The sequence below is a fragment of the Dermacentor albipictus genome, chromosome 7 (assembly GCF_038994185.2).
Source record: "Dermacentor albipictus isolate Rhodes 1998 colony chromosome 7, USDA_Dalb.pri_finalv2, whole genome shotgun sequence".
NCBI lineage: Eukaryota > Metazoa > Arthropoda > Arachnida > Ixodida > Ixodidae > Dermacentor > Dermacentor albipictus.
Window position 1 is genome coordinate 137,120,594 of NC_091827.1, and position 27,413 is coordinate 137,148,006.

Sequence of the window (27,413 nt, forward strand, 5' to 3'; positions counted from 1 at the left end):
GCCTGTGTGTGTCTTCATTCTTCTATGTCCGTGTGTTTTTCGCACTACAAGAAAATGATCTGCAAACATGTTACACCAACAAGCCCAAATATCTACACTGAGGTACAACAATGTCCTTATATCTGCAAAACCATGTGTACGCAATGCTGCTGCTATCTTGCTGTCCCATAACATCTGGTAAACAAATGTGTGGTCTGAACCAGTAAACACTCCCAAAGTTATTTGGTTATGAGACATCCGAAGTGTTTACTGCACTCGACTGTGAACATAAATGTTGGAGGTCATCATCATCATCAGCCTATTTTTTATGTCCACTGTAGGATGAAGGCCTCCCCCTGCGATGTCCAATTGTCCCTGTCTTGCACTAATTGATTCCAATTTGCGCCTCAGAGGTCATGAGGGAGGTAGTGGCCGAATACTGCACTACCTCCCTCATGACCTAGCATGGCAGCCAGCATTTATTTATATAATAGCGGTGTAAATGAGAGCCATGTATAACACATCAATGTTTTGAACTTTAGATGTACTATTAGGTGCAATTCACATAACTGCGATTATTATTATTTATTACTCTTATTTCAAATATGAAATATTTATTTTCAATATACCCTTATTTCAAGCATGAATAAACTGCTCCCAAACTCAAGGCGCTTTGCATAACTTTTTTAGGAAATATTGCACATGTTCTGCTTGTGCAAGAAACATGATGGTGCAGAATAGAATTTAGTACATCGCCATGAATGTCACTTTGGGTATTATTGCTTAGTGATGAATGTTGCTGCTAAGGCCCATCCTCCCCTGAACGACAATGTAAATGTGGTCGCGTTTACTGCACACAAAAAAAATGTCTAGGTTACACTATGGTGACACTCTATAATTTTGGTTATAGCACCGGCAACAAAGCAACTGATTTTAAGAAGCAGGATATACACCCTCGCCTAAGCATGTAACATGAGCAACGAAATCCACATACCTCGCAAAGTGTAGTGGAATTGGCCGTTGTGGGAATCTCCTCGATTTGCTCTGGACAGATGATACATTCCAGGTCGTTATCGCCGAGAGGCGCCGAGGCGGGTTATTTCCAACATGCCGGACTCATGCAGCAGCTGATGATGCAGCCCCAGCCCACGGCTCTCCGCACTTTCTCAGCGAAAGGGGACGACAGGCAAAGCGTGTGGGCACAGCGTATGCAAACAAGTGCATAGATGCACACGAATGATGCTTGCTGGAGCAGCTAGAGCATACTGTAAGATCTCACACCACAGGCTAGAGCGAGCTACTCAGATTAGCACCGCTTGCTAAGCACGGGTGTCTCACCATCGTCTGCAATCAGACGGGGAATTCTCGCAGCGCAACTCCAGGAAGCGGAAACGCCGGAATCGGAAATCTTAAAACCGGACATGCCGGAACCGGAACTGCTGGAACTATAAATGCTGGAAACGGAAATGCCGGAACCGGATTTGGTGTGAGGGGAAAAGGCGGCGCACAACAAAGGTTGTCGCTACTTAAGAAAGCGATGGTGTTGCGTGGATGTAGGGGCTTTAGTTCGGCCATCCTGCCGCTAAGAATGAACTAGTGACCTGCGCCCAGAAGTCCACAAAATCATACGTCTCTTACATCCAGCACGTGCTGGCTCTGTGCCGTAAGGCTGACAGTGATATGACCGAGTCAGACAATTGGGCATGTACCGATGGGGATTGCTGATGATGCTTTCAACCTGCTCATGTGCAAAAATTGTGAAACAGTACAGGACACCATAAAAGAATGTCAACGCTTTGAGCAGGCCAAGAGTCTCCGCATTGCAACGCCATTTGCATGTCTGCCGAACACAGCTGCGACATCCTCTTGTGATGACAGCCTAAGAGTGCAGCAACCATCATTATCAGATGACCTGATGCAGATAGTGCGGCAAGAACTTGAAGCCATCGCTCCTGCAGTCTTTTTTGCCACCTTAGTGAGCCGAACAACTTGCCTACAGCACCATTCGTGCAGGCAGTTGTCTGTGAAGAACTTGTTATTCATTGAGTTCATTCTGTATTTGTCATTGCCGCTTCACAGCTGTCTCATGCTGCAGGTCCATCGTGTGGTCCGCGGTATCCTGGCTGCTACCGAAATCCAGCCGAGTGGCGAACTGTAGACAGTTAGCCAGTCTGTTTTGCCTGCCGGCAAATCGGTCACATTGCTCGGCATTCTAACAACCTCCTCGCCTCTGCGACTGCCATTCACCAGTTTTTACCACCCCAAACAGAGCGAGCGTCGTTACCAACGTCCATTGGCACTGCAACAGCCAAACAATAATGCTCATGCTCCTTCGTACAGTCGCTCGTCATTGTTCCAACGGCACCAGTCCTGTTCGCCACCAGCTCGTCGATCATCGTCTTTATCGCTGCAGCCTTGTTGCCCACCGTCCCAGATGCAGCTCCCGGAGGTGACGCTGCATTGACGACTTGACTGCAAAACCCTCTGATCACATTGCCGACCAAACAGAACTTGATGGACATTTTAGTCAATGACGCAAGTGTTCCAGCACTCATTGACACTGGCGCGCGCGCACATATCCGTGATGAGCGTCCAATTGCGCCAACGCCTGAACACAGTTCTCACACCCGCCGCATCACGCACCCTCCCTGTCGCCGACGAAGGAATGCCTACCATGCTTGGTATGTGTACTGCTCGCACTGGCATCGCAAGGCACCTAACGACTGTTTTGTTCGCCGTTTTGGAAAAATGACCTTACGATGTTATACTTAGCTTAGACTTTAGATAGTCCCATTCAGCCCTCTTTGATTGCTCGTCTAGTGTCATTCAGCTTGAACTGCTATAATCCACCAGTCAGACAACCACGGTTATGCTCACCCGAAGACATCTGCCTGTCGCATCAAGCCACTATGGATGTCCTTCTACTGTTGTTCCCATCTGTTCCTGATGGCAACTGTTTACTGCATCCTACCGCTGTGATACCGCTTGACAGAAATTTGGCCGTCCCCCAATGCTCAGTGTTACAGGCAAACAGACTTCGCTCCCTCTCCTTAATTTTAACTGCTCAACTCAAATTCTTCCCAGAGGCATGTCTTTGGGCGGCATTTCACGTGTGAACGATTGCGAGAGATCAACTCCTAATGCCAAAATTCCGTCACCGTCTACAGGAATCTCCGATGCACCAACTCTCATAGACAAACTTAGCAAGATGATGGCACCTTATCTTCTTCCAGCACAAGCTGCTTACCTCTACCATCTGTTGGAAACTTACCGTGACATTTTTTACCTTGACGGCCGCCCAGACATCAGTGCTCCAGGCATAAGTGGTCACCCATCGCATTTACACCGGAAACACCAATCCGATATGCCGCCGGCCGTACTGTGTTTCACATGCTGAACGACAAGTGATACAACGAGAGGTCGATAAGATGTTGACTAAAGTCTTTGTCAAGCCATCTTGCAGTCCGTGGGCATCCCCTGTTGTCCTTGTCAAGAAGGACGGCAGTTGGCGCTTTTGTGGAGATTACAGACGCCTCAACAAAATCACACGCAAGGATGTCTACCCCTTGCCATGTATTGATGATGCCTTGGATTGCTTGCACGGAGCCAAGTACTTTTCATCAATAGACCTCCAATCAGGCTGTTGGCAAACCTCGGTACTTGACATGGACCGTGAGAAAACTGCCTTCATAACGGTCTCTATCAATTCGTAAAGGCCTCTACCAATTCAAGGTTGTGCTGTTCGGCCTTTGTAATGGCTCCGGAAACCTTCGAAAGAATGATGGACTCCTTACTTCGCAGCTATATATGGTCCACGTCTGTATCATCTAGACGACATCATAGACTTTTCAACATCTTTCATGATACGTCTAACGCATCTATTGGCTATTCTTGCTGTGATTTGCACTGTCCACAACTTTTCTGTTCCATCTTCCACTGCAGATGTAAGAAGCTTCATTGGACTATCCTCTTATTTCCGTCGTCTTATCAAGAATTTTGCCGAAACCGCCCCCCCCCCCCCCACTCACCGTCTTACTTAAGAAGGACGTTGCTTTCACATGGGGCCTTGCTCAGACCAAAGCCTTCTCCCCCCTCATACGCTTGCTCACGGCTCTACCGTAGCTGGCTCATTATGATCCATCTGCCGCCACTGAACTTCGTATAGACGCCAGTGGCCATGGAATTGGGGCTGTACTTGTTCACTGGCAGTGTAACACAGAGCGTGTAATTGCATATGCCAGCTGCTTCCTGTCACCCGCCGTGAGGAATTTTTCAATTACTGAAAGGGGATGCCTGGCATTAGTTTGGGCTCTTGCCATATTCAGCCCCTACTTGTATGGCCACACATTTCCAATGGTTACCGAACACCACGTCTTGTGCTGGCTCTTCTCACTTGAAGGCCCCACTGGACGATTGGGTAGATGGGCGCTATGCTCCATGAATATTAATTTCCTGTTTTATGCAAGTCAGGCAGATTGCAAGAGGATGCCGACTGCTTCTCCCGTCATCCTGTCGACCGCCCTGGATATGATGCACATGACACCAACTCTTGCATCCTGGCCATGTACAAGGTTTTATAGCATAAGAAGTATGCAAGTGATTTACATTTAGCGAAAGCCAAAAGGGCCTTGCATACTTTCTGAGTCAGGTGAGAGAAATTTTCAGCTATGCTAAAATTTGTCCCTTTCAGCATCCAGGCTTTTGACAGAAGGGCGTCTTTCGTTTTCCAATGTGTGAACGTTACTATTACTTGACAATTCCGATCTTTAGTGTGTTTTTCTAAGCAATGTGCCCATTCTATATCTGTGGGGTTGATGTCGGTTGTAAATGATCACGGCAGATCTGAATTATTATTTCTTCAGACTGAGTAAAGGTTTCATTTGCAGTGGGGTCAGTAATTCCATAGAAGGTCAGGTTATTGCGGCCAGATTGGTTTTCCGTGGAGGCAAAACGGGCCTTTAACGCTGTTACTAGGCAAGTTGTTTCAGTTTATGTCTGTAGTATTTCTATGTCATGGCACAGAGGCATGAGGGCCTGATAATGGGCCTCTAAGTCGGTCATGTGCTTCTTAAGGTCGTTGATTATTTGTCTGTAGTGCTCAGCTGCAGTTTCAGGCCCTTCAGCTTCTGCACAAGTGTCAGTTGGCCTGCGGTTAGTTTCTGTAATTCAGCCAGTACAGTGTCCAGGCTGGCAGGACCAGGGTTAGTTTCGACGTCGTTGGATATGGTTAGTAGCGGGCGGATGACATAAATGCACTCAGTGGCAATCAAGACGTAGCACCGTGGGCTAGGGAGCTGTACCAGAAGATAAATGCTTGATTTTTTTTTAGCAAAAGGTGCATATGTTTGACAAACCTGCATGGTGAGAGCAAAGCAGATAGCAAACTACACCAAGGGACAGTCACCGGGCCCACAGAGCTGTGTCGACAGTGGTTGTTCCTTTATAGCTGGTAGGGCTGTCGATGGCGATGATTCTTTTCAAGTTGGCTCCAGGACCAGTAGCTCATGTTCAAACAGTGACGCCGGTGGAAATGGAGAGAAGTTGAAACCAGGCAAAGGATGGCACATGGCCGTGCCGTCTTCCTGACAAGGGAAAGCCTGCACTGACGAGGCACCCGAGGTTGTGCATGCCAGAACAGAAAGCAGCTGGTTGGTAATGAGATAGGAGAAAGAAGACGAGCGATAGGCTCGCTTACGAACACCCGTCTGCAATTTTAAGTCTTTTTTAGCAAGTGTAGAGTTCATTTTTGCTTTTTGTGCCTCTCTCTCATCGAACACCGGCCTGGGGGTCACCGTCCTGCGAGAGAAGCTCATCAAGCGGCTCCCGAAGCACATTGGACTGTACCAGCGTGGCGAGCCTCCGCCGTCACCCGCCATTCGTGATGCTCTGATGGCATCCATCGCAAGCAATCAGCAGTCAGGAAGATGAGCAAGCAAGGACAGAGAGAAGATGAGCAAGCAAGGAAAAGGCTACATGAAGATGAGATCTACAGGAGACAATGAAGAGATGGACTAGACAGCTTTCAGTGTTGTCTCTTTCAAAAATGATTAAAAAGAAGGCACCAAATAAAACAACAGATGAAGGAAGGAGACACGAGACAACCACGTAGGCGCACTAACAACTGAGTGTTTTATAGGAATATATAGCTGCTGTCAAGGATCAAAACAACCTGAAGGAACGGCCGTCATCTGCATCGCACAAGGAAGCCACGATAGAGAATAACTTCTAAGTGTCGCTCCCAAGATAATCCAGTTCCTTTGTCGAAAGAGAAACTGAGGCTTCACTGATACAATCATCACCATGCTTCTTGATCTCAAGCGCTTCCAATATCTCCCTTGTCAGTTGATCATCAGCTCTGTTCAAAACACAGGTTCTATCAAAATCTAGAATGCATTTGTGAGCCTTACGATGCACACTTACATGACCGGAGAGCTGGTTTTCCATCTTATATCGATGCTCATGCAATCTGTCATTCAGACCCGCTGTGGTTGCTCAGTGGCTATGGTGTTGGGCTGCTGAGCACAAGGTCGCGGGATCGAATCCCGGCCACGGTGGCCGCATTTCGATGGGGGCGAAATGCGAAAACACCCGTGTGCTTAGATTTAGGTGCATGTTAAGGAACTCCCAGGTTGTCGAAATTTCCGGAGTCCTCCACTACGGCGTGCCTCATAATAGAATACTAGAACGTAGAACCCCATAATTTTTTTCTATCATTCAGACATCTGCCCGTTTGGCCTGCATATGATGAACCACATGACAAGGGAACCGAATAAACTACTTTCTTTACACATCCGACATGTTTCTGCCCATGTTTTTTTGTGCACCCCTGTTTATTTTCCCGATGTCCTGCGTTCACCTTGGCACACATCAAACCAAGACAATAAGAAAAGAGCAGATTGGGTAAGGGAACAAACGCGAGGTAATGACATCTTAGTTGAAATCAAGAAAAAGAAATGGGCATGGGCAGGACATGTAATGAGGAGGGAAGATAACCGGTGGTCATTAAGGGTTATGGACTGGATCCCAAGGGAAGGGAAGCGTAGCAGGGGGTGGCAGAAAGTTAGGTGGGCGGATGAGATTAAGAAGTTTGCAGTGATGACATGGCCACAATTAGTACATGACAGGGGTTGTTGGAGAAGTATGGGAGAGGCCTTTGCCCTGCAGTGGGTGTAACCAGGCTGATGATGATGATGATGAAACCAAGACGTTTCGGAGTGGAAAATAAAACCCAAACACCAGCTCGTTTACCTACTTTTTTCAGGTTGTGAGATATGCCGTGAACATGTGGAATGATAGTGCACCTGGTTTTAGAAGGGCCTCCTCGACCCTGGTTTACAACGTTAGCTTGCTTGAGCTGTCTGAGCATGTTTTCTGCAACAGATACGATCACGTGCTGAGGATAACTTGCCCCTTTGAGGTGGCTGACCTGACAATGAAAACTGCTTTGCAGCCAATGCAGACATGACTTGTTAAGTGCGATGGTTAGACATGATAGAATGATGCCTCTTTTTATTACTTTTGAATGAGCTGAATGGTAGGAGAGGATGGGTTTGCTAGCCCTTCGCTAGCAAACCCATTTTCTCCTACCATTAACTAGAACTAAAAAAGTTAACAGTAACTAAAAAAGTTACTCAGCCATCGTCTCAACAAGGATGGCAGCCTCATGGTGACAGTGTCTACACTTCCTGCAGTTAATTGCCTCCTCAGAGTGACAGATCTATCGGGTATTCCTGTAGAAGCTCGATTTCCATACTCCTACTCTGCCAAAGACGGGAGGATACAGGATGTTCCCGTTGAGTACTGGAATGACGACCTCAAGGAGTGTTTGAGCGAACAAGGAGTAATCTGCTAAAGGGCAAGTTTTGTACGTCCCTAACGAAGATGGCATGGTAACGAAAACCCGAAGATGCTCGGTCATCCTGGAATTCTCGAAGGATGCCCCTTTACCAAACCGAGTGTCGCTTGGATTCTGCAGTTATCTCCTGACGGAATACATGGGGTCCGCTACTCAATGTTTCAGATGTCAAAGACATGGGCATATAGCGAAATATTGTAAAGTCCCCATCCACTGCAAGATATGTGCTGGTTGGTGCACATATGCATAAGGAGTGTACGCACATTCCCAGCCTCGATGCTCAAACTGTGGAGCTGAGCATGCTGCATCATACGGATGGTGTCCCGAAAAGAAATCAGCCACTCTTGCATGGACAATGGAGCAAATCCAGGGAAAAGTGCGGAAACGACGAGAACCACCACCGAATCTGGATGTGATATGTACATCTACAAACCAAAGGCAACACGACATGGTGCAGTGCAGCGACACAGCTTCGAAAAAGTCCTTCGCCTCACTCATGAGGCAAAACCAGCAAAGGCCTTCATCTGCAAAGAGTCAATCAAAGCCCTCAAATGAAGTAGCCTCAACCCCACAACAACAAGTGTCCCCAAGGTGACAGCAGCAGAACAAGAAGACCCAAGAAAAGCTGTTAGATGGTAGCGCTGTAAATGAGATATCAAGTATGCTGATTCCCCTGATGTTTGCAGCAGCCAAGGCTATTCTCCGTGCCAGTCCATCGTTTAAAAGCATCCTTGAGGTAAAGGCCGTCCTGGCTTTGGAACCGCTGGTGTCATCTTCTTTCATGGCGCAACGCCGTGATTCTTCGAAATAGCAACAATGGCTTCGCCAACAATCGTCTCACAAGTGGTGTCCACCAACAAACACTTCCACACATGTACGATCTTCCAGTGGAAAGCTCGGGGCTTGCGCTTGAAGTTAGCAGACTTCAAGTATCTTGCGGGAGTGTACCGATTCTCTCTTATGGCCATTTCCGAGTCTCGTGTTGATGAGCAGTTTAGGATAAACGGCTATTATTTTCATCATTCAAGGTGACAAAATGAAATTAGCCGACTGCGCGTTGGATTTCAGAACGACGCGCCTGCCTCTGTGATTGATGTAGCACCACATGACAAGAATAGATATATTTGCGCAACCACAGTGATTGCACCTAAAGTGTTTACCCTGATCGGCATCTACTTAGGACCAGGATCACCTTTTGACGTGTCAAGATTGGAAAACTTGTTGACAAGCACTCAGTCTGCCCATATTATTTGTGGCAATTTTAATGCACCTAACGAGATCTAGGGCAGTTCACATACGTGTGCTCAGGGTGCTAAGCTGGTGAAACTTCTTGCAAGATACAATACAGAGCCCTTGAACGATGGCAGCATAACATACTCGAAAAATCCAGAGGCTGTAGCTGCATTGACATCACATTTGCATCAAGTCAAGTTGCCCCTATGTTCAGATGGTGTACAGATTTCGAGACTCGAAGTAGTGATCACTACCCGATCCCAGTCTGCCCATATTATTTGTGGCAATTTTAATGCACATAACGAGATCTAAGGCAGTTCACATATGTGTGCTCAGGGTGCTAAGCTGGTGAAACTTCTTGCAAGATACCATACAGAGCCCTTGAACGATGGCAGCATAACATACTCGAAAAATCCGAAGACTGTAGCTGCATTGATATTACATTTGCATCAAGTCAAGTTGCCCCTATGTTCAGATGGTGTACAGATTTCAAGACTCGAAGTAGTGATCACTACCCGATCCTAATGCCTGCCCTTCATTTTCGGATGTCGCCCAGAAAAGTGAAACTGAAGTCGGTAGACTGGGAAGCTTACACAGCAGCTGTAGACAAAGGGATCACAGCCTTGACTACGAAAGCAGAATTAATACCGACAATAGCTCATTGCCTCAAGCAAAGTACCTGCTCTGCCACTAAGCATTGTGTCATCATCATCATCAACCTGGTTGCGCCCACTGCAGGGCAAAGGCCTCTCCCATACTTCTCCAACAACCCTGGTCATGTACTAATTGTAATGTACCTACTAACAGCGAGAAATTTGGAAGGTTATGTGCAATTCGAAGGCGTGCCGAAAGGAAGGCTCTACGTACTAAGAATATCGAAGACTTCAGAACTTGTTGACAGGCACAAAGACATATACAGCAAACTGATCCAAAGAGAGCAACAAAAGAACGGCCGTTACACACCATCAAACAACACAATCTTTCGGTCAATAACAGTATGCATAAAGCGCAGAAAGCAAGCAAGCACCAAACCAGGCGCGCAGACACAGTTACAAAAGCGAACAACAAGAGCACTGGTCCCGCGGACACAAAACACTTTTCCCCCTGCTCTGCAGCACGCTCGGAAAGAAACCAAGACGGGCCACACCCCACCAGCGCCTCCTCAGGCCCGCGCCCCGGAAAAAAAGCCACGAGTGCCGTCTCAGCTGCCTTCTTATCAGGCCGCCGCCTTCCCGGCATTCCCCGTGCGAGTTCTCACGATACGCGATCGGTGCGCATGCTCAATGCGACGAGTGCCGTTGTGGCCCGCGTTTCAAAGGCTTCCCCCGTGCACGCTGCAGAGAGGGCCAGAGGGCCCGACAAGGTGGAGGGGCTTTTGTGGGACATTGGACATACAACAACCGCTGGGCAAAATCTGACGAGTCATCAGAGGCATTCGCAAAAAGCCACAACAGCTTTATCCTTTTATCGCCCTTTTATTACATGAGCACACTTCTCTGCAAGAGGTGGCAGAGCTGTACTCTGGCTCCTTTCCAGCAGGGCACAACCTTCTCGGCATATTGGAAGTCATCAGCCTAGTGCGACCCTTCCTGACTTACAATTACCTTTTACAATGGAAGAGCTCATGGCAGCAATTGGCAATGCAGACAAGCAATCATCACCTGGCCATGACGGTGCGAGTTTTGAAGCGCTCGCAAATCTACGCCACACATCTCGCCTACACCTTCTGGAGTACTACAACGCTTCATGGATAACTGGGGAGGTTCCTATGGAATGGAAGCGTGCGAAAGTTATTCCTATATTGAAGCCAGCGAGGCAGCCGACAAATTACACCTCCTTCAGACCCATATCTCTGCTTAGCTGCGTAGGGAAGCTATCCGAAAAAATGATTCACAAATGACGAAATTGGTTCCTGGAAACTACAAAAGTTTACCAGGAGGAAATGAATGGCTTCCAGCAAAATAGATCCGCAATTGATAATGTCATTGCCTTGGTCTCATCAATTGAAGAGGAATTGGTCTGTGGAAACACACCTACTGCTATATTTTTGGACATTAGGGCAATATACGAGCATATGATTCGGTCTGTCGTAAAGCAGTACTTGACGCTTTGGAAACCCTTGGTCTTGGAGGATGGCTTTACGCATGGATTAAGGACTACCTTCAAGGACTCCAGCTTTTCATGTGTACACCAGATGGCCCCACGGCGATTTATGCCGTCGAGAAGGGAGTGCCACAAGAAGCTGTGTTAAGCCCGGTATTATTTAATTTAGTCCTCATCTATCTGAGCAGAAACCTGCCCTGTGGTGTCAAAATTACACTGTATGCGGACGACATCTGCATTTAGAGCGCGGCGCGTTACCACATTACCACCCGACAGCATCTCCAGAGAGCGCTGGAAAATATATCGGCCTACCTAAATCCAAGGGGTCTGAAATTGTCCGCCGACAAAAGCGTTGCTCTGGCTTTTCCGCCGAGGTGTATGGAAAAATACCCACTAGTGTTGGGTGGTCGTACCTTTTCATAGGTCAAGACGCAAAGGTTTCTTGCAGTGATGATCGATAGGAACCTCGCATGGTTGCCCGAAGTGAAAAAACTGAGTGAGAAGATTTCCTCGGCGTCGCACGTATTCCGATTTTTAGCCGGATCACAGTGGGGCAGCATCTATCGATCAATGATGTTCCTCCATAAGGCCTACGTCGATGGAACACTACGGTTTTACCTCCTGATCCTACACAAAATGTCTCTCACAAACAAGAGAAAAACTTGAGGCAGCACGGAACAACTGCCTTCGCGTATGTCTTGGCCTTCCGAAGGGGTCGTCCCGCTCAGGAACTATAGCAGAAGCCGGATGCCTGCCTCTTGAAGTGCTATCTTTGCAGGAGACACTTCGAATTTTCGAATTCACCTCTGACACGTTATTCGTACAAAGGCCCACTTTTTAAAGGATATTTCTAGAACCAGTGCTACATCTAGCTTTGGACAGGCCGTCGGAAGCATTTCTATTTCGATTCCTGCTCAGGCGTCACAAATTATGCCACGAAGCATTTTACCATGGACACTGTCCCTACTGGAAATCATGCCATATATCCCTGAAATCAGTGCGAAAAAGAAAATGCCTCAAGCAGCGCCTTATCAGATAGCTTTGGAATATATGCACAAAAAATAATACAGCTGCTACGCACATTTTCACAGATGGCTCTAAACTCTACATCGCTCATCGTGCGGACTTTTCGTTCCCTCTACAGGGCAGCAATTCTCGTTTCATCTTGAGCGAGTGATATCATCTACTTCAGCAGAGCTATATGGCATTATGACCCTTGTGTATGTACTGGTGCTAAAAAACGTGCACTTGCCAAGAATAAAATAAAAATACAGGTTCTTAAACATAGGTTCATAAAAATATAAGTATAGGTGCTTTATTTTTATTTTATTCTTGGCGAGTGCACATTTTTTTGGCACCATTATGTTTCCTCGCCAGACGAGTTTTCGCGAACACTTGACTATTGTGTCTGTACTTCGGCAGCAGCCCCTAAAGACGGGTGATTTTCACGGATTCAAAAGCAGCGCTACAAATTATGTGAAACAGGCACAAGTGTTGTAATGATCAACCTGCAGCATTTTACATTGCTTATGTTCCCCACAAGGCTAAGATGGCTGGGCATTGCATCAAGTTACAATGGATACCTGGCCGTGCCGGTATTTCGGGAAATGAAAAAGCGGATGAAGCTGCCCAAAATGGATTCCAATACCGCAATTTCAAAAGAACATTTTTTACAAAAGCTGATGCTTCAAACATGGCGAAAGAAATATGCCTACCAAGAAAAAGACCACATCTGGAATCTGCCACTTCACCAAGATAACCTCCTGCGTTACATTGACCCGGAAATGAAACCGAAAATTCCACGACCACTTCCTCGACACTTAGAGACATTGTACCACCGTCTTCAACTGAACGTCTGAACAATTATCTGTACCGCATAGGGCTTACCACTAACCCCTACTGTGATAACTATGGCAACTTAGAGACAATGGAGCAGATATTACTAGAATGCCCTGCGAGCCGCGACGAGAGACAATATCTTAAGCAACAAATGGACATGATTTGCCACGATCCATTAACATTACCCAGCATCTTAGGCCCAATGTCCGGCCCTTCAGAACAGCGGCAGGTTTTGGATTTATTGTTCAATTACCTGTGAGAAATTTATCTAATAGGAAAGCTTTAAAGATTGAACATTTCATATACAAAAGCCTAAATTTATCCGCCATGTCACCTGTAAATATTAGTATCAGTTCCCCTTGCACATTTCATATTTATTTTTCTCTTTTTCTCCCACTCTCCTCTGGAATCATTTAATCACATTCCTCATCCCTATACAGAGTAGCATGCCAACGGTTTTATACGCGCCCGCAAAATTATCTGTTTTTCTAATAAAGAGTCTCTCTCTCTCTGATGAGATATATGACCTTCTGCATGGCGAGAGCAAAGCAGTTAGCAAACTGCGCCAACGTACAGTCACTGGGCCCACCATTAGTTGTGCTGCTAATCACGAGGTCGCGGGATCAAATCCTGGCCACGGCAGCTGCATTTCAGTGGGGGCAAAATGCAAAAACGCATGTGTCGGGTGCATGGGTGGCACATTCCCCTGTAGGCCAAAATTAATCTGGAGTCCCCCACTACGGCTGATCAAAGTGGTCAAAGTCTCCAAGCATCAAAGCAAAAGCTGCTGCATGCTTGGTGAGATATCTATTCTGCACTTTTAAAAAAACAACAACAGGTGAACGGCGCTGAAGAGACAAGTGACCGGTGCGGTAGTGCTGGGAGCAAACAGCGGAAGGAAATGACAACACGCAAGGCATCCTGGGTAACTCGGCAATAAAAGTTCCGCTTCTGCATTGCTCCGGCGACGCAGATTGGGTTCCACTCGCGGATTTGGAGGTGTTGCTCTACACCAGAGTCGAGTGCTCGCTCGCGAAGTCCATCGGCCACTCCAACTCCACCATTAAAATTCAACATAAAATTCATGTATATAACATCTGTTTGTTTTCCTTTATTTTTTGCAGCTGTGAAATCGTGCGTAATTCCAATTAGTTGTGTGTTGGTTGAGTAACTGCATCTGTTGAGCATATGTTAGCACTTTGTGTTGTTCAAGAAAATCAACTTTATGTTTATAAATTATGTGCTCAAAAATTTTTCAAGAAGTAGATGTTAATGAAATGGGTCATTACATTTTTGTAATAATTTGTCACTGGATTTGTGCAATGGTTTATTCTAACTGTCCTCCAGTCATCAGGCAACATACCATCTTTGAGAGACTTATTAAACAATACAAACAAGTACTTCGCACACCATTCTGCATACCTTTTAAAAATAAAGCATTTGGGATATCATCCAGGCCGGGAGATTTTTTAACGTCTAGTTTCAGCAATAGTTTGAAAATGCCATGCTCAGAAATTTTCACATCCGACATAGGTGGTAAAAGCAAATTGAACATTGGAGAACGATTATTATCTGTCATAAAAACAGCTTTGAAATGGTCATTGAAAGCTGTACAAACAGCAGAGTCATTCCCTAGAAAGTGGGCAATAAATGAAAAGGAAGTGTTAAGTCTAGTTTTTGCGATAATTTTTGCGGCCAGACTTGTACCTTTTTTATAAACTAGGATTACTGGGAACACGCCATTCAACCAGTGTAGTACCCGCATTAAGAGATTGCTGAAAAATTTTGGCAAGAATGATGCTGGAATGATGCTTAGTGTTTTTTAATACCTTGGCATTGATTCTGTCAATTCCGGTTGATGATGAATTTTTTAGTGAAATAATGACTTTACCAATGCCAGGCCCATCAAACGTAATGTTATTCATATGGGCATCAGTGTATGAAGAGATATCAGGGCATATTGTCAGTGTATTCATTAGTAAAAACTGAAGAGAATGTGATGTTTAGGACATTAATAACTTCTCTTTCTGGGTAAGCAAGTTACAATGCATCATTGCATTGTGATACTTTTGCCATGCTAATCAACATTCTAAAAAAGAACCCGGGACTTGCATGAGCGAAATACATTTTTTTTTCTTATATTTCATTCTTTTCAAAGTTCTATTGAACCATGGAGCTCATGCGTGTTCAGTTACTTTTCTAGTCGCAATATTTGGTTTAATAAATGCAGGATTTCAGATTTGAATAGCTACCCATTTGACTCGGTGGTCTGTGAATGAAAAGCAGGTGCAAAACGCTCACATAACTTTGCTAGTTCATTATCTATGCTCATATAGTCACCTTTATTGCAAAGGGAGAGTGTCTTTTTAGCTCTTTTACTGCTAAGTAAATTGCAAGGGAATGTACTAGGGATGACTATGTGATTGTTAAAGCCTGGGAAGTACGATGTGATATCGGATAAGTTATTGGGATGTGTGGTTAGTATAAGGTCGAGAGTGTTGGCAGAGTGGGTAGTCATGCGCGTCGATTTACTGATTATTTGGGATAGCCCGAAGTTTAGACATGCACTCACGAACTCGCTAGCCAAGTTGTTTCTTGATAACGTAGTTGCTATATCAGACCAGTCTATGAAAGGAAAACTAAAATTGCCGAAAAGTAGACTGGGCGAATTTGGACAGGTAGTGGAAATGGTGGACATAGCGTCATGCAACAGTGGCATGAATGATGAATCGGTGCTGTGTGGACGACAGCAGATACCGATTAGTAGGTGTGCAAAGGTAGCTTTACAGCAAACCGAGGACATTTTCAAGGGAGTTGTTAATTCAACGGGATAGCAAAGTAATTGGTGATGGGCTGCGATCGATGAGGGCACCACCACCCCGTAGGTTGTTCTACCTGCCTTTACGAAAGATCGCATAATTATTGAAGGCAGGTAGGATTTTTGAATTGTTGACTGACGAGTTGAGCCATGTTTCAGGTAACAGAACTATGTTAGAGCTACATGAACAGGTGAGATCACGTAAGAGGTCAGACTTAGCAATGACACTGTGTACGTTAGTAAACAAGAAAGATAGGGGAACGTGGTTCTGTTGGGGGCAATGGTTGAGTGCAGATTGTTTGAGAGTCATTGATTGTTTGAGAGTTTGAGAGTCAGTTTGATTTTTCAACAACTTTTTCTGTAGCAGGGTCAAATATATAGGTTTTGTTATCACATAGAAGCTTGTCGAAACGGAGCTTGAAAGGGCGCTTGCATGGATTTACCACACTGAACCAAGTGCCTTCGAGTGAGACGGACACAAGGCGAGAAATCTTTGCTGATGCCATAAGTCGTGCCCTTTAGCTTACTTCCTAAAGACAGCAAGTGTTCTTTTTCTTTGTAATGGGCAAGACTAGCAATAATTGGTCTTGACTTGTCCTGATGAAATGTACCTAGTTGGTGAGCACACTCGAAGTCTTGTGCTTGCACAACAGTGCCGATGTGCAACTTGCAGTGTTCGATTAACAGTTTTTCTGAATCCTACCAGGTTTCGTTTTGTGCATCTTTGAGCCTGTAACATATAAAGTTGCACCATCTATATATATTTTCTTTGCCATCCATGCGGACCGTCAATCTCGAGATTTGAAGACACACAGTCGGAGCTAACAGTCCATATGTTATCCACTTGTCTCTGCAATGTTGCAAGAGATGCACAATCTGATTCAATTTTAGTCTACTCTTCAAGTCGCCAAATGTCTTTCCATGGTCAGTAAACATCACCTGGATTGTTTTTAACTAGTCAAGGATTGTATTTTGTCCAGGCTGCAGTTCCTTTAGTGCATTGAGTAGTTCAGCTGTGGAAGGTCCAGGATTTGTCTCGACGCCACCGGCCAGCAAGAGTAGTTTGACCACTGCACATGCACAATCATGAGCAATACAACATAGGACTGTGGGTCTAGCAGCACAAGTAAAGCGCGGTAACTACTATGTTTTGCCAATAGGCTGTAACGATTTGTTACCTGCATGAACAAGAGGGTGAAGTTAGGGCATATTCAATGTGCTGTCAGACCCACCGAAAGGACGAGTATTTCGGGCTTGCTCTCCTGCACCAGTTATCCTGGTTTCTCTTGTCATCTGGATGCGTAGTAGATAGCGTGGGTGTAGATATCGGGGAGGTGGCTGCGTGACCTGCTTGACCAGGGTGCACCGTTTGCGCCGGGAATTCTACCATTATAAATAAATTTATAAATAATAAAAATTTATAAATATTTATAAATAAATAAATAAAATAAATAAATAAATAAATTCCACAAAGGCAGGTTCAGGTGGAGCGCTGAGTGTCCCGTTGCTGAGCAGCATGGACAGCTACGGATTTCCAGGTTGGTGAGTTGGCCATCGAGGACATGCAGGAGGTGGGGCCAGAGTAGTACCATAAAGTGCGTGAATAAGAGGGTGAAGTTAGGGCAACGCATCTTCGATGTGCTGTCAGACCCACTGAAAGGACGGGGATTTCGGGCTTTCTTGTTATAAGTCTCTTGCACCAGTTATCCTGGTTTTTCTTGTCATCCGGATGGTAGTAGATAGGGTGGGTGTAGATATTGGGGAGGTGGCTGCGTGAGCTGCATTTACCAGGGTGCACCATTTGCTTCGGGAATTCTACCATTCCACAGAGGCAAGTTCAGGTGGAGCGCTGAGTGTCCCGTTGCTGAGCAGCGTGGACAGCTATGGATTTCCAGGTTGGTGAGTTGGCCATCGAGGACATGCAGGAGGTGGGGCCAGAGTAGTACCATAAACTGCGTGAATAAGAGGGTGAAGCTAGGGCAACGCATCTTCGATGTGCTGTCAGACCCACTGAAAGGACGGGCGTTTCGGGCTTTCTTCTTATAAGTCTCTTGCACCAGTTATCTTGGTTTCTCTTGTCATCCTGATGTGTAGTAGATAGCGTGGGTGCAGATATGGGGGAGGTGGCTGTGTGAGCTGCGTTGACCAGAGTGCACCGTTTGCTCCGGGAATTCTGCCATTCCAGTGAGGCAGTTGCAGGTGGAGTGCTGGGTGTTTCGTTGCTAAACAGGATAGACAGCTTCGGATTTCTGGGTCAATGAGTTGGCCATCGAGAGCATGCAAGAGATGAGGCCAGAGTAGTACCAGAAACTGCGTGAACAAGAGGGCGAAGCTAGGGCGAGACATCTTCGATGTGCTGTTAGATCCACTGGTCCATGGCATAAAATTTCTGCAGCGCGAAGCACTGAAGTGTGGAAAGGAAGGTTAAAAAAGTACAAGGGAAGAAGGATTGGAAGAGGGCAACATGAGCGTTGTGTTGTCCTTGCAACACAGGACAACATGAGTATTCGTTTCGTCCTCTTGCAACCCTTCATTCCTCTTTGACCTTTGTTTCTGCACTTCAGTGCTTAGCGCTGCAGACATTTACTCCATAAATACTTGTCGATGGATCTCAAGGCTGGGTACTGGAAAATAGAAGTTGACAAGAGGGATCGCGGGAAGACCCCCTTCATCATGCCGGACGGGCTCTACGAGTTCATGCCATTTGGATGGTGCTTGGTGCCCGCAACATTCCAGCGTTGTGTTAGCAAGGTTGGTGTAGCAGACCTGTCTTTTCAACTTGGATGAAGTCGGCGTCTTTTCCAGGAATTTTGACAATCACCATAGATGGCTTGATACAGTATTAGAGGTAACAAGTCATCTGGACTCACCCTAAAGCCAGAAAAGTGTTGTTTCGCTTATGAAGAACTTTTGTTCCTAGGCCACGTCATCAGCCAGTCTGGAATCTGTCCTGACCCACGGAAGACAACTGCCATCACTAAGTCCCGCGGCTCGTCGACAAGAAGTCTGTGTGCAGATTCCTTGGCCTGTGTGACTATTACAGGCGCTTTATAAGAGACTTTTCGCACATTGTTGAGCCATTAACCTTTCTCACAAAATTGGACATTGATTTCAAGTGGCAAGTGCTGCAAGCCGAAGCCTTCCAAGACCTTAAGCAATGCCTGCAGTGACCACCAGTGCTTGTCCACTTCGACCAAAATCCACACCAACGCAAGTAGCCCAGGCCTCGGCGCCATCCTAGTCCAAAGGAAAGACAGATTTAAGAAGCTCATTGCTTAGGCTAGCCAGTCGCTATTGAAAGTGGAAGCCATTTATTCTACGACAGAAAAAGAATGCCCTGCCATCATTTGAGCTACCACAAAATTCCGCCCGTAGCCATATGGCTTCAAAGTAGTAAGCGATCACATTGCATTGTGTTGGCTGGCAAATTTAAAGGACCCTTCAGAACGCCTTGCACAATGGAGTCTGAGACTCCAGGAATTTGAAATCGCCGTCATCTACAAGTCAGGACGGAAGCACTCTGATGCAGACTGCTTATCACACGCCCTCATTGACCCGCTGCCGCAAGACGAGTAGCATGACGACGCCTTCCTAAGAACAATAATCGTGGAAGACTTTGCTGAACAGCAATGAAAAGACCTATAGCTTAAATAACCTCGTCAAGTAGCTGGAAGGCAAGACCAACATTCTCCCTAAGGCATTTAGATGAGGATTGTCTTCATTTCCGCTGCAGAACAATGTGCTCGAAAACTTCTCACCAGTCTGTGCTAACTACCTTTTTGTGGTTCCCTCAGCACTGTGTACAGAAGTACTTCACGCCCTATGTAACAATCCGGCAGCTGGGCACCTCCGATTCTGCCAGACACTATCGAGGATACAGGCAAAGTATTACTAGCTGTGCTTGACCGCCGACGAACCATTACGTCAAGGCATGCCGAGACTGTCGGCAACGCAATATGCTACTGACAAGGCCAGTAGGATTACTACAGCCAATTGAGCCTCCTTACTGACCATTTCAGCAAATCGGGGTGGATTTGTTTGAACCCTTTCCAACATCAACACCTGGAAATGAGTGAATCGTCGTGGCAACAAACTGCTTTACCCACTATGCTGGAAGAAAAGCTCTGCGTAAAGGTAGCGTGGCCGAAGTTTCTAAATTCTTCGTCAAGAATATTTTCCTGCGACTTGGTGCCCCAGTAGTCCTCATCACTGACAGAGGAACGACATTTACAGCAGAGCTAGCCCAAGCCATTCTGCAATAAAGCCAGACAAGCCAGAGGAAGACAGCTGCCTACCACCCGCAGACGAATGGTCTTGCAGAGCAGCTGAACAAGACCCTTGCGACATGTTAGCAATGTATGCCAATGTCAAGCACAAAATGTGGGATGCAGTGCTTTCGTATGCAACCTTTGCTTGTAACATGGCAGTGCAAGAAACAATGCAGGTCCCCCCATTCAGGTTGGTTTACAGAAGAAATCTGACTATTACTTTTCACGCCATACTGCCGCATGTTGCCGATGGAGAGAATCTTTACATCCCCCCATATCTCTGCCGCACCGAAGGAGCCTGGCAGCTCTGCACATCAAGAACCGGCAGAGGACTGACAGCCAGCACTACAAGCTTCCACTGCGCTACATGGAGTGCCAGCCCCGCGACCATGTTTTGGTTTGGACTTCAATACGTCGATGAGGGCAGTGAGAAAGTTTTGCTGCGCTATTTCGGAGCCTACAAGATAGTGCAACGTATTGGTGTACTGGACTGTGAGGTTGTGCCGGACGACATTTCACAATCACCGCGACGCTGCACACGACCCGAAGTGGTCGACGTGGTGTGCCTTAAGCCATTCTACCAGTGCTGATGAATTTTGGGACTTTATTTCTCTGTTGCTTTGTTATGTTTTACTAAGTGTGCTTTTATGTTCTGTTATGTTTGTAACATCAGGACAATGCATATTAAAAGGGGGGAATTGCCATGTGTACATGTTTACCTTTCTCGGGAGACCACTTTTCACCTGCTAATAAATGTTAACTATTATCGCTCAGTGCAGGATGCGCCTGCATGTATCGGAAGTTTCGCGAATATTATTCATGATTCTATCCATCTTCTGTTGTAGACGAACCTTGCATAATCTGATTGCATGTGTGATGCGAATTGTGTAGTAGTTTCTAGAATGTGCGCGGGCACCAGCGAATATGCTGGAACTTTTGAGACTTATGTATAAATGCTGATGCACTTTAATATTTTTTTCTTTCAGAATTACTGCCAGCCTTCACGGAAGGGCTTAGGCAGGAGTGGGACGTACATAGTAAAAGGGCAAAAATGCATAACAGAGAAAAGAACCAACTTAAAGAGATGTCAATCAAGCAAGAAAATCACACATGATCAGCCAGCTTGGGATGTTGGCTTCTGGCCAAAAAATGATCGAATGGCCTGCACATAAGTGCACTGTGCGTGCAGTAGGTGTGGTGACAAAAAGAAAAATGGAAAAAAAGCAAATATATGTGGAAAACCAAGGTGTCGGAACAAAATGTTTTTCATTTTGCTTTTAGTTTCGTTCCACTGAAAAAATGTTCCGATTCTGCTCCGGAACGAAAAAAATGTTTAGAACATTCGTAATGGTTAATAACGGTTTAAATTCGCATGCAAAAAATTTTAGAAGCAATGTAATGATAAAAAACATTTATTTTTTCTAAATAAGTGAATAATGAATTCTGAGATCATGCGCAGTGCCTGGAGTCAAGGCACTAAGCATGATCTCAGAAGTAGCACATCGTAGAGTGTACTCGCCAAAATGTGAGACTGTTGTTCCGATAAAACGAACTTAAACAAACACAAATGAACGATAAAACTTTCTTAACAAAGAGTTGCACGCGTAGAAAATGAAATGATAAGCTCTTCAGCATTCATGCAGTCTTTTGCGACAATGCTGATCTGCTAGTGCACCAAGACGCAGGCTTAAATTAGTGGGCTGCTCGACCAGCTCGCAGAGTCCCTGCCAGGGCTGCACGCTGATTCTGGCGTTGTCTGAGGTCGGTTGTTTTGGATTGCCGACTTTCCCCTTGAACCGAAATGTAATCAACAATATTTCGGTTTCTCTCCGATACAAAATAATAAATATTGTTTCAGTTACGTTTTCGTTCCAGTGAAAAATATTGTTTTGTTTAGTTTTTCGTTTTCATTCCGTTCCGACACATCGTATGAGACCAAATGCACAAAAATATTGAGTGCTATAGGAGCACCAAACAGGTTAAAATCTGCTTGAAGAGGTGATCTTGACCCACAGATCACATTCTCAACAATCGCCAACTTTGCTCACCACTATCGTTGAATGCTACTTGTTGAGTGCTGCTTGTTTTGCTAGGCACAAGTCCGCCCAGTAAAAAGTTAAATTTGTAACTCCCAGCTTTGACTCTGCATCATTCTTCACTGTCACTACTACGTGACAATACGGTATGTGGCTACATTGCTTGAATGCTAATAGCATTACTGTCGACAGTCATTGTGAGATGGACTCTGCTGTAATTTTTCGCAGTAGATACAGATTTATTTAGTTTTCACTCATGTATGTGCTGCACTCAAGAAATTCAGGCACGAGGTGCACCATCCTTATGCAAGAATATATGGCATGTAGCACAAGATCTGCAATCATTATAATCTCACCTTGGTATACATTACATAAGGGAGTGCAAACATGACGCCACATAAGTGTGGTGTATCACGTGGGCACCAGAGGTAGAAACATGCATGGCAATGCTGGTGGGCCAGCAACTGACTTGCAGTAAACACATTCCCACAAAGATCCCTCCACATAAATGGCAAAACACATTTCCAAAAGTGCATGCTTTCAATGACCATGGCAGTCTGAAATTATTATTGGCCAATAAACAATCAGTCAAATGTAACTTAATAGGGAATATCATTAGGCAAGTTGGTATTCTATGAAATAAAATTGGTGGCACATCCATTCTTTGGAGATGGTGTGCGATGTTGATGCAATTAGCAGTCTTTCTTATGATGGGTGATATGTTTTATATGTTAAGATGATCTTGAGATCTATCTTCATCTATTTGGGTGGCAAGACATTGGCAATTGGATAGCCATTTTAACTTGCTATCCATCCAGTGGCCGTGCTCAACACAGATGGCGTGACATTGCTTGTTTTCCACAAGTAATGAAAATAATTATTATTATTACTACAGCTGAGGTCTTCTCTGGCTCTCACCTCTGGGCACACTACAACGGCACGATTGCCGGATAGCCATTTATCGGTCAAGTGGTCGTGCCCAACGCAGATGGGGCACATCACTTTAACATAATGTGACCTTGGCACATCCATTCAGGTGCCAAGAATGGGCACATACCCTATGGTGCGTTTTATCTGCTAGGCAGGACAGTAGCCAACCTAGTAATGCTAGCTGTTAGGCAACCTGAATCACTGGTAGATATGGGCAAATATACCACAAACTGGATTAAGTAATGTGGACAAGTTCAAGAGGACAACACAGGCACTAATTTCCAACTGAGTCTAAGTTAAATATATATGTGCAATTTGTTATAAACAGTGCACTTGAGCAAACACCACAAGGCCTTGGACTATTTGCTAACCTCTAGCCATGAGTGAACCATGATAGTGCCTGTGTTGTCAAAGGAAATTAGTCGGTGTTTTTTTTTCTTTTCTGCACTAAAAATATTTTTTCACTCCCAAATGGCTTGTGAGCAGACCGTGTTTAAATTCATAACAAATTGTCACTTCCACTATAGCATCTCTTGACAGATTTGGGATATCAATTAAATACAGTTCAATCGCATCTTTCTATGCAGACTGTGAAAACAAACAGGAATATCTTGCGTTCGTGCCTGGCAACCGGCCCCAGGCTGAAGCGGATAACATGGGTTGTGAGCTGCAAGAAGATGGGGGCTCCAATCAGTATTCAGCAGGTGGCACTGGACATGAACTTGGCCTTTGAGTCGGGAACCCTGTGCGAATGTCCACCACTTGTCGCTGCCTCCTGCTATGCCTCTGTTCCGGAGTCTGCTGCCAACGACATCCCAAGAGGTCTGAGCCCCCGAGCTCGAAAGAGCACACTCGATTTGGACAGCAGGGAAGTTAGCAGTGCCCCATCTGTACCAAGCCCCACTGGTGACATCTCTCCTTGCTGTCGCAAATCTGTCAAACCTCGATGTGTCAGTGGTGCTAGTCCTGTTCACTCGACAGAGACTGTGAGTAATTCTTCTATGTCATCTGAACAACTGCATTTGAAGAGCACCACCCTGCCCATGGCACCCTGTTGTGCACTTGCAAAAACACTGCTCGAAGTGTGGAGGCCAAGCATGCACCAGACGTGGTACATGACACCACGACAGTTGTGCCAGGGGCTTAAGCACTGCCTCGGACCAAACAGAGATGTTTGCGTCTGTGTTCGCATTGAGTAACGAACAGTGAGTCGGTGATGTGTGCTGGTATCGCACTGTTGTACACAATTTGAAACTTCTTTTATGATCACGATCATTATCCTTGCCTTGGGACTATTTGATAGAGCTAAGTGCATTTGCTATTTCTTCTCTCATAAAGTCAAAATGTTACTGTTTTGTGCTGCTACGTAGCACAGCAGTGCTACAACTCCACTGCTCACAAGTGCTATGATTTTGTCTTTTCTTTCAAAACGCAAGCCGTGAAAATCATGCTTTGCAGCTTCAGTATGTTTGTGTCTCATATAATATATGGGCCATGAAAAAAAAAAGATACCGTAGCGCAGGCTGCATTCACAATCTGAGATGATGAAGACGCATGTGCACTAACCATCAACAGTATTTTATCACCAACAACCCATGTTTGTACAACCAAGTCACTGCCATTGGACGTATGCAAATCACTTCAGGAAAGCTGATTCCTTATTGGAAAGATGCTCAGAGGTGATTCTCGCATGACCAGAGCACAATCGCAATACTTTCTCTTACATGTGCTCTGATAAACACACAAAACATTAAACGAAACACACGAAAAGAGATGAAAGCAGGTGCTTCTGCTTGTTTTTCTTAGCATCAACTTATCTCACCAACCAGCCCAACCGATAAAAGTACAGTTGATCAAAGTTGTGCTCTGGTTGTGTGAGCATTCTTCTGAAAAAAAGCAGGCTTTGCCGAGGTGTTTCGTCTATGCCATGTGGCAGTGACAACGTTGCAGAGGTGGCACAATTATTTTTTTTAGTACTCGTACGTTGTCATCCTTCTGTTTGTCCCCGTGGCATGATTGTCTAAAAAGTGCTGTAAGAACAAGCCATAGATAGCATCCACACAATAACACAACAGGTCAGGTAAATCAAAATGATTGCCACTGTATTTTGCTATCAATGTGGAGAGATTGAAATGCTACACTCTGCTTCAAAGCTGCTCTGCTCATGGCTATATTTTTTGTATTCTTATGGCATCAAATTTTTTTAGAAAGTGTTCAGCTGTTATTTTTTTTTTCCTTCTTTGCACTACTCATATAAACCATCTAAAAAGTTACAGCTGTGAATTAGTTCATTGATGATGTGCAATTGTTCTATGACAACCTCAAATGAGGAACTAATATGAAGTTCCATTAAATCGTATCAGTCTTCTCATTGTTATTGCTGTGACTGTAAAAAATGGCTACATTAGTTAATGACTGCTAGTCTTATATTAATTGTATTATTGTAGTCAGGGCTCTGAAGTTGGGCTGCATCATAGTATACGGCACATGGATGGCTGTGAAAAAGGTAAAATATCATGCAAGACGAGGCAATTAACTGTGAAAGATGAAGTTACTTTTTTCATATTGAGTGAGCATTTCACATACATATATGCCTGGCAAAGTGTGTGCTTTCTTATGACTAGGCACCTGTGTATTTACATTTGTGCCAATGTTTGTGTGCAAGAACAGCTTTGTAAAGAATTGCGTAGCTTTCCTTTTTTTCAGCCTTGACATATTCCTGTTCGCCTTGTTAGTCACTGAGACAGCATAGAGCACATGCATTATGAGAGATGTTTGTACTGTTAAAGAAACCTCAAGTGGACTTTTTTTTTCCTTTTTTTTTCAAAATGCATTTACATTTCATACTTAGCACTATATGTAATTATTTTATGCAGTAAAATTGAAAACTGAGCGAGTTCATCCCTAATGAAATGGTGAGAAGCAAAAAGATGAAAAAAAGAAGGTATGACAGAAATTACATTTTTTGTAATTGTGAATTTCTCTTTTCTGTGCCATGTCGTTGTGTACAAAAGCAAAAAACATGCGCCGTTTGCTGTATTGTTTGTGGACTTCGAATACAAGGTGCTTTCGGGTGCCTTTGAACTTCAAGCTACAAATATCATTTGATTTATTTGAATACATTCAAAAGCACAGCTTTCAACACTACATTATTTATAAATAATGTAGTGTTGAGAGCTGTGCTTCATCCAAGTGGAATTTTGCCGCATTTGATACCAGTGTCACATGTACACTTCTGATCACTATCGGGGCCTCTGATTTCTTGATCGTGATCAACAGTGGTTGCTGCTGCATGGTCCAATGATCCGGATCGAGTCCTCGTCTGAAACTCGGAACATAATGCCTTGGCTACAAATGCAGATTTGCAAAATGAGGTTAAATTTGGACAATATTTGAATTTCATAGTGTACTATTGCCAATAAAAAGGCTTTTTAAATGTTTTTGACCTGCCTTCACTTTATTTTTAGCATTTTTCAGAATACTGCGCTTGAGGGTGCAGATTCTGCTCGACCCCAACCTGAAGTTACGTGCAACACCGGCATAGCTCTGCAAACTTCCATCACGTGACTATCACTTGCCTCCGCCAGAATTAATAAGTAGAAATTTAAGTTGTCCCATTCATTTGACTTGCGATAGTCAGCAGTACAACCAGAGCTTTTGCTGAATTGATCCGCTAAGCAGTTAGAAAAGGGCGTCGGCACAGTGACTTATCCTATCGGCTAGCGACATGCATTCATGATGCACCTTGCTGATAGGCTATTTTGGAATAGGGGCCCCAAAAAATAAGGGGCCCCCTAACAACTAGCATCTCACCACAGGGTGTGCATCGAACCCAAACGGTATCTTGTGCTTGGTTTTTCGCACGCCCTTAATGCTTAATTGGTCCACCGAAGACCTAGGCCACTGCAGAATGGCATCTCTACAAACCCTCATCCCAGCGGTGTGTCTGGCCTTGCAGTTGGAGGAACGCCAGATCTGCCCAACTCTGATAGAGGTGACCAGTGCTGGACTATGACTGCTGTGTGTGCACAGCAAGCGTTGACAAACTTGGGCCTTATTTTTGGACCTTTTAGGGATACTTTCACATTTCACGTGACTAGAACCAGACACGTTGATAAAGGATAGCATGCTTGGCACAGGGCCAAGAATGCTATTGCTCTTAGATGGCATTTTATGCTGCAGTCACGCAAAAACTACAAGGTATCTTCGAAAGTGATCATCCGAGAATCATCATCATCAGCCTGGTTATGTTCACTGCAGGGCAAAGGCGTCTCCCATACTTCTCAAACTACCCCGGTCATGTACTAATTGTGGCCATGTTGACCCTCCAAACTTCCTAATCTCATCTGCCC

General features: G+C 45.0%; 1 protein-coding gene across 6 annotated transcripts in view; it reads left to right on the plus strand.

The window, feature by feature from the left end:
• LOC135897804 (uncharacterized) overlaps nucleotides 1–26,501 on the plus strand; it is a 419,017-nt gene extending 392,516 nt beyond the window's left edge. For 5 of the 6 annotated variants that reach the window (XM_065426504.2, XM_065426507.2, XM_065426505.2 and 2 more), the window contains one exon: nucleotides 23,649–26,501. In XM_065426504.2, the coding sequence (XP_065282576.2) occupies nucleotides 23,649–24,260 (612 nt within the window). In that variant the 3' untranslated portion in view covers nucleotides 24,261–26,501. Of the gene's footprint in view, nucleotides 1–18,747; nucleotides 18,858–23,648 lie in introns of all 6 variants that reach the window. The other variant, XM_065426509.2, reaches the window with a different exon arrangement.
• Nucleotides 26,502–27,413: the final 912 nt, after the last annotated feature.